The sequence below is a fragment of the Leptosomus discolor genome, chromosome 5 (genome assembly GCF_034619465.1).
Source record: "Leptosomus discolor isolate bLepDis1 chromosome 5, bLepDis1.hap2, whole genome shotgun sequence".
Lineage (NCBI taxonomy): Eukaryota > Metazoa > Chordata > Aves > Leptosomiformes > Leptosomidae > Leptosomus > Leptosomus discolor.
This window is the reverse complement of record NC_141395.1, coordinates 47,744,968-47,752,543: the sequence shown is the minus strand read 5'-3', so window position 1 is coordinate 47,752,543 and position 7,576 is coordinate 47,744,968. Positions and strand designations below refer to the sequence as shown.

Here is a 7,576-nt window from a genome sequence, read left to right as displayed (position 1 = left end):
GCCCTGCGCATGCGCCCGCCCTCTCTCTTCCGGTGCTGATCATGGCGGAGAAGGAGTAAGTGGCCGTCTTGCCCGGGGATAATCCGCCGCCATCGGTGGTTGAGGTGGTGCCTGCTCCTTGCCCCTGCCCTCAGGATGCTGCGCACCGTTCTCCGGTCGTCAGGCCCGCGCCGGCCACGCTGGAGAGGGCATAGTTGTCTTGGGTCCGGGAGCGGCGGGAGGATGGGGCCTAGCGCGGCGGGGGTGCAGCAGCCACCGCTGTCCGGCCTGTCCCTCTTGCAGGCGGCGGTTGCTGCCTTGGCGGCCCTTGGTGAGGTGTGGGGGGAGAAGTGGCCCCAGTTGCCGTGAGTGAGGGACCTAGGGCGGCGGCGTTTCTCCGGGCTGAGCGGGCGGTGTGCGGCTTGAACAGGGCGTCGTGGCCGAGTACGTTCGGGGTGGGAGCTCTCCTAGGTAACTGGCTCTGCTGCCTTGCAAGTCTTGTCCTATCTGAAAGTTTAAAATCTCAGTAAGTTTAAAGTCATGTGAAGGCAATTTTTAGAATAATGCTGAGCTAATTTTTCTCTTAAAGCGTGCGTTGAGATGTTCAGTAATCTGAAAGAGACGTGCTTGAAACAGGCTTATTATAAATTGGGTTGTAACAAAGTAGGGTAAAAACTTGCCACTTGAGTGGTCTCAGTCTTTACGGTGGTGTTCATGAACTGCATGCAGCTCCACAGCTGGTCAGTCAGAGCTCCTTGTCTAGAGTAAAAGGTGATCCCTTCGGGCTGGTCGAGGCCTGGTGACAGTAGGAATAAGGAGGATGTCTCAGTGAACTGGCTGGAGGTAGTAAGGCCTGTCTAGTGTTTTAGTTTCCATTGATGTTTGTCATGTGTAACTTTAAAGCTCAGTTTCTTCGTATTGGCTAAAAGTGTTCGTGGTTTTTTTTTTTTTTTTTTCCCTGAAGTGGCTTTTTCATGTTAGCTAAAAGTGTGGGTTTTTTTTTTTCCTTTCTCTTAGAGCAAAGAAGGTGCCGTCTGTACCGGAAAGCCTGCTGAAAAAGCGGCAGGCTTACGCAGCTGTAAAAGCCAAACGTCAGAAGAAGATCTTGGCTATAAAAAAGGTGAATATTTCCTGACTCTTTAACTTGAATTGCTTATCTGTTGGGATATCAGCTGCTGCTGTGACACAGTGTGGAAGTTTACAGTATTTAGGTGGAGCACGTTGATGTTTTCTTAATGTTTTGAGCTAAAATATGCTGCTTTTGTTTGTTTGTTCAGTAACAAACTAATTGTAGGCAGGGTAAGGGCGAAGTATACATGTTTTTGTAAGGTTAAAGTTAGTCTTTCTCAAGGCAAGAGGTTGTTAAAGCCCTTGTGAGGGTAAGCTTGATGCATGATAGCATTGACCAAGGTAAAGCAGGTCTAGATTCATTAGAGTATCACTGGGAGCGATTCTGAGCTCCATGATATGGGCAGATGTTCCTTTAATCTGTTACTTGTGGGAAGTTTTAGAATGTGCTGTGTTCTTGGAAGGTGATTTTCATGTGTTAAAAGGCATTCTGTAAGCTTAAGTCATTTTCAATTGCTTTCAGTTCCGTAAGGCGCAAAGAAAACTCATCTATGCCCGAGCCCAGGCTTACCACAAGGAGTACAGGCACATGTACAGGCAGGAGATCCGGATGGCCAGGATGGCCCGAAAGGCTGGCAACTACTATGTTCCAGCCGAACCGAAACTGGCCTTTGTGATCAGGATAAGGGGGTAAGACTGAATAGAGGTAGAAACAATTCTATGTTCAAAAGCACTGAAACTGGCTTTCCTGTTATGTATCTGTTTTGAGAGCTTAGGTTTGTAAATAAAATGAAGCATTCCGCTGGTGGCTTGGAAGGTTGTGGGCAGTATGTTGTACCTGCACCAGGCGCGCGTTTGATTACGTGCAAAGTCGTTATGCTGGCCTTGTCTTTAGGAATCTCTGATTTTTAAGAAGAAAAAGCTACAAATGAGTGCAGAGTTATTTTCTTTCACCTGAATTGTGATGAGACCGGATGCCTGTATTTCCTAACATTCTGCTAAGTTTTGCTTGAAGAATTTGTTTAACTCTGTTTTGGTAAAGTGTTACAGAAAACTGACAAGAAGTGTGATTGGAAGGATTATGTTCAGGGTGGTTCTAAATTGTTTTATTCAGTATAATACTTGTTTCAGTTTTTTTTTCATGGAAATAGGTCTGCTTTAGTACTGAAATATATAGAGTTGGTAAATGATTTACTGAGAATCTTTTGTGTAATTGGTAAAATAGTGATGCATTTCACGTGGGAGCAATACTCTTGTGGGTTTTTTTAACCTGATACTTGGTGTTTTCCGGGATGTAGATAATGAAGGCTTTTTTCCTGTGTTCTCTAGTACCAATGGCGTCAGCCCTAAGGTCCGCAAGGTGTTGCAGCTTCTTCGCCTGCGTCAAATTTTTAACGGCACGTTTGTAAAGCTCAACAAAGCCTCTATCAACATGTTGCGGATTGTCGAACCCTACATTGCATGGGGGTGAGTGAAGCAGACAGTTTTGTCGAATCGGGATGCGAATGTTGAGTGCCTTTTGCATTTTGCTACACTGGACTTGCTGGGTTCAGTTGTGTTCAAAATCTTTTTACATTTTCTGTTTGCTTTCCTTGCTTTGAACTGAAAACAAGGTAGTACTTTAAAAAGTAATGTTTGCTAGATAAGATTACACTCTCGTACTAATGTATTTGGGAACTTAGTATGAGTAGCATTTGCTTCTCTGTTGCTTTTGCATTTGGGAGTGCTGAAATGATCTTAAATTGTTGTGGAAGTTTAATTTGGGGACATTAACTTGGAATGTGGCGTGCAAAGACTTAGAATTCCTTTTTTTGTTTGTTTTTTTACTTGGTTGTTCCAGTTATCCCAATCTGAAGTCTGTGCATGAACTGATCTACAAGCGTGGTTATGGCAAGATCAACAAGCAGCGCATTGCTCTTACTGATAATTCCCTGATTCAGAAACGCCTTGGTAAGCTTCGGTTAGCGATACAGTGCCAAACTGGGCAGCTGTCCGTATTTGTTTCTAGAGAATAGTCATGATTGGTTAATAATCTCTATTTCTGTCTTAGTAGCTTAATACAAAGCAAGCTGGAAGTTACTTTTGTTACAGAGTATTGAAAACCAGTGTAAAGAATCACATTTTAGCGTCTCACGTGTAATTTTAAATGTAAACTGCTTGACCTGTAATAGGTCAGTAGGTCTTTCGGTAATGAAAAGGTGCTGCAGCAGGAAAGAAGCTTATCACATAACTTTGAAGTTTCAGACTTAATGTTAGGTATTGTTTGTGTTTGTTGTTGACCTTCGTTATCTTGCAAACAGGCTTTTTAAACTTCTGTCAGAAGAACCAGCTGGTAAAAGTGATGAGTGTATTCAGTTAAAGCATGGTGGTCAGCTGTCAGGAAGCAGACTGCTCTCGTAGGCTCCTTCTTTTGCGGTCATGCCAGGAATGAAAGCAAACACTGATGTCTCCCATCTTTGGCTCTTGATTTGTGTATTGCTTCAAATTGGACTGTCATGTTCGTTCGTTTGCCAGTGCAATAAGATAATCAGATTCTGAAGGTACAGGTGTCACGCTGTAATCACTTTGCTTTATAGCATTGTCTCTTACGAGCAGCTGACTCATAACGTGTTACTGAAGACTCTGGAAGGGCATTAAGGAAACACGCAATTGCATTATTTAACAGTGTAATTCGTTCAGTGAATTTCACTGAGCTACACATAACTACCGTTTAAGTGTATTTAATCCAGCTTTTCTTCAAAGAACACAGTCTGTTTTCCTGTGATTCACGAAGTGGGGTTTGGTTGTTCTTGTTCCTTATTGCTGGCTACAAATATTCAAAGAGTTGAAACTGATACCCCTTGCCAAATGTAACAAGTAAGTAATATTGAGTTGGCTGCAGCTAATCCATTTGAATTGGAAAAGTCAGTCATTGGGTGTCATGACAGAGTGGGTGCTTTCTGACTTCCTGAAGTTTTATCAAAATAAGTAGGTATGACAATGATAACTTGATATTTAGGTTGTTATTGACGAGTGGCTCTGTAGCCTTTCTGAAAACAGCATCTGTTAATTTTAGGAAAGCTTGGCATCATCTGCATGGAAGATGTGATCCATGAAATTTACACTGTTGGCAAGAACTTCAAAGTTGTGAACAACTTCCTTTGGCCCTTCAAGTTATCCTCACCTCGAGGTGGAATGAAGAAGAAAACGATTCACTTCGTGGAAGGTGGGGATGCTGGTAACAGAGAAGATCAGATCAACAGGCTCATAAGGAGAATGAACTAATGGTGAGATATGACCGAAGTCCGTACTACCCACTCGTCCCTCTCTGCTGTGCAGGGCGCTGCTGTTACTGGTTGAACATTCAGGTTTAATGGACATTCCCTCATGCTCAGCTGGTACCCGCAATGAAAAGCTACTTGGACAATACAGCATTCTGTTTTTAATGTCTTACTAAAGCTTAAACATTTGTGAAGAAATTAAATCTTCCATTATAGCTGGTACATTTAGGAAGTATAAACATTACCAATAACTTTTTTTAAAACCTTTTTGGGTTTTATGATTGGAAGCCCTGAGATACTGGCTGAAATTTTTAGCTTTCATTAATGAATTCTTAATATGATCAAAGTCTTGTGATGTTAAGTACGGTGGTTTTTTCAGATTGTCTGATTTCTGCTACAAAAGCGTGTTCAGGACTGGGAGAAATTAAATTATTAATTTAGGCCATTTTAATACTCTAAATTTTCATCTTGTTCAAGCTTCAAAATGATGCAGTTTAAGCTTTCACATTAACATGACCAAGGTGGTGATTTTGAAGGGCTAATTTGCCCATTTGAATAGTCTGTACTTGGAAATGGACAGGTTTATTAACACTTCAAGCAGTTTGACAGTGGCAGCTGAGTCCTGGAGTTTGTATCTGGTTCAAACAATCTGTCTTACTGTCCCTCTGCTGTTCCTGCTTTGATGAGAAGTCTCTGCCGTTCAAAGCCAAAGTTGTTTTTTCAGAGTTCCTGTACTTCCCATTGCTTTTTCCACCTCTTTTATACACTAAACTAACTTTGGTGTCACCCATATCTTACTTTCAATCAAGGACAAAGGCCTTTTTGGTATGACAGATACACTGGAATTTAAGAAAACTTCGTTGTGTTTGAGTGCTTGGAAAGACTTAACAGGCCCGATTTTCCCCAAACCATTCCTCCAAACGTGAGAAGGTTTTTTGGTGATTGGTTTTGGTTTTGTTTGTCTGAATAGAAATCAGATGTGCAGTTTACTTAGGAATTGCTAATGTCCAGAGAGTTTATTAATAAAAAATTAGTGGGTAGTGATGCGGCTTTACAGCTTAAAACAGGTGCAGGTGCTGTTTGGATGAGTTCTCAGAAATTAAATTTTCTGAATAGAGAGAAATTTGGTGGTTGTTTTTTTTCCTTTTTTTAAGCCTTTTAAAAATGTTTTTATAGCCAACAAGGCATAGCAAGTTGAGCTCGTTGAGGTCTGCTGTCTGTCCAAAGAGCTAAAGGAGACCTATGAAATACCTTCCCATTTGAGGGCTTTTCTTGAAGGTTTTTTGTAGGCTATTCTTCCTCTATTTCCACTCCCCCAAGCTTCTTGCATGTTATGTTGTTGTCTCTGGAGTTTTAAAGCAGCGGGTACATGGCGTGTGGAAACTTGGGCTTTAGGGAAATAGCTGCTTACTGGGGACAGTGTTCTTGCAGAGCTTTTTTGCTCAACTATGGGAAGAAGTGGGTGACTTTGAGAAGCAGAATTGCTGTAACTTTGGTACCTGGGGCGATGTTACGTTACTCATACTAGCATTCTTGTAGATATTCTGCCGTTGGTGGCACAAACTGCTACAAGTTCAGTACCAGTAGGTGTTTCCCTTAAGTTAGTGCCTGAGGCTTCGGAACCAAGATTGAGCAAAGCTGCTCTCACTTTATGCTCCTGTCTGGTTCCTGAGTGTAAGATGCAAACGGCTGTTTTTAATTGAAACTCTGCAGCTTTTCTGTCAGGGTAGGTCCTTTCTCCTCCATCTTCACTGAGAGACATCGGAAATGTGCTGGTGGTCTTGAGTTTTCAGGAAGGAAGCTTCTAGTTCATTGTCGCCATGGTTAGAAATGCCTGTGAGGAGTAGTGTATTTGCAGAGAACCTAGGGAGATTCAGGTGATTGGTTGCTTGTGTTTTTCATTGACCTCCAGCTCAGCATCCCGTGTAAGTAGCAGACGTCAGGGCTTTACTCCATCCTTCAATTTAGAAAGTGACCTTGCAGTCTCCTATGCTTACAAGCAGTTAATTGTTCTGCTTGGACTGCAAACAAACATATCTCTGGTATGAAGCTAGGATAAGTGATTGTTCTTGTCTCCTGCGCTTTCTATTCCTGCTGTTTTCATACTGGTTTTGGTAGGGGGCATGTTTAAAATACAAGTAACCTACATGTAGAAAATAGAAGGGTGTTGTAGTTTCTATTGAGGTAATGGGCAACTAGAGCAGTAGGTTCAGATGAGATGCTGGCTGTGCTCTTAAGTACTGTCATTCTGAAGGGCCATGTATCTGAAGACGAGGATTTATTCCTCTTCCCTACATGTAGATGGTTTCCTGCCATTTGTCTTTTTTTTTGTATTACTTAAGTGGTAGTCTGAAATAAATTTTTAAAAATTAAAGACTTCCAGTAGCAATTTTTCCTTACAGATTGGGGAAAAAGAGCGTAGTACTTGGTATCAAGTTTTGACAATGCAGTATTGGGAAGGTACTGAATTTCGTTAGCTCAAACAAACTTTGCAGGAACTAGCCTCGGGTCTGCTTTTTGCTCTCAGTCTTGTATGTGAACAGTCCCTGAATTGTGCTTTAAATAGAATTACTGCAGCAAAAGTTAGAATATGCACAATGCCTCGATATGCCTTTAAATATCAAGGTCCCCCTGCCACGCTTTTAGGCAAACAGGAAAACAGCCACTGATACTTCAAGGTAGAAATGTTTATCCTGTTACTTCCTGCACTTGAAATCTGTGTTTTGAGTGAAGAGATGTTAATACAGAAGTTAGTTATTGTGTGCAAGATTACTGAAGTCTTAAATCCAGTGAAATTGAGTATTTCAGCCCAAATTATAAACTGTAGAAATGTATTAATTCATCAGGTGGCCAAAGTAGTTTCATATATACACATGTCTAATGATACCTTTTTCTTTTTTCTTTCGCCTTGCAGATGCAGATGCCCAGCTGCAACCTTTCAACCTCTGGTCTGTTAATAAAACCGTCTTGCACAAAACTGTCATCTTGATTGGCCTTTTTGTGATCCTCTCCTCTAGTGGTGGTGGCTGTTAAGTTACCTGTGGAGTGGCGTGGTTCAAAGAGCTGTGGGTAGTTTGAGTCAGCAATGTATCGATAATACTGTTTCACCTTCGTTTGGAGGAAGAAAACTTGGAAGGATTCATGCAGGTAGCAGAGTAGGTTTTGAGTGGCAACAAGTTCAGCAAATGGCAAACTGAGCTGTAAGCTGTTGAGTGGACAGGATTCCCAGTTGTAGTGCACCTGAAAGCTGTGTGAGAAGATTTTTCCCT

General features: G+C 41.8%; 1 protein-coding gene across 1 annotated transcript; it reads left to right on the top strand.

The window, feature by feature from the left end:
* On the top strand, nucleotides 1-7,284 carry RPL7 (ribosomal protein L7). The gene is made up of 7 exons (XM_086465092.1): nucleotides 1-55; nucleotides 997-1,099; nucleotides 1,571-1,737; nucleotides 2,377-2,514; nucleotides 2,888-2,997; nucleotides 4,103-4,313; nucleotides 7,222-7,284. Exons 1-6 carry the CDS (start codon nucleotides 42-44, stop codon nucleotides 4,309-4,311), a joined length of 741 nt encoding a protein of 246 aa, XP_086321218.1. The 5' UTR covers nucleotides 1-41; the 3' UTR covers nucleotides 4,312-4,313; nucleotides 7,222-7,284.
* Nucleotides 7,285-7,576: the final 292 nt, after the last annotated feature.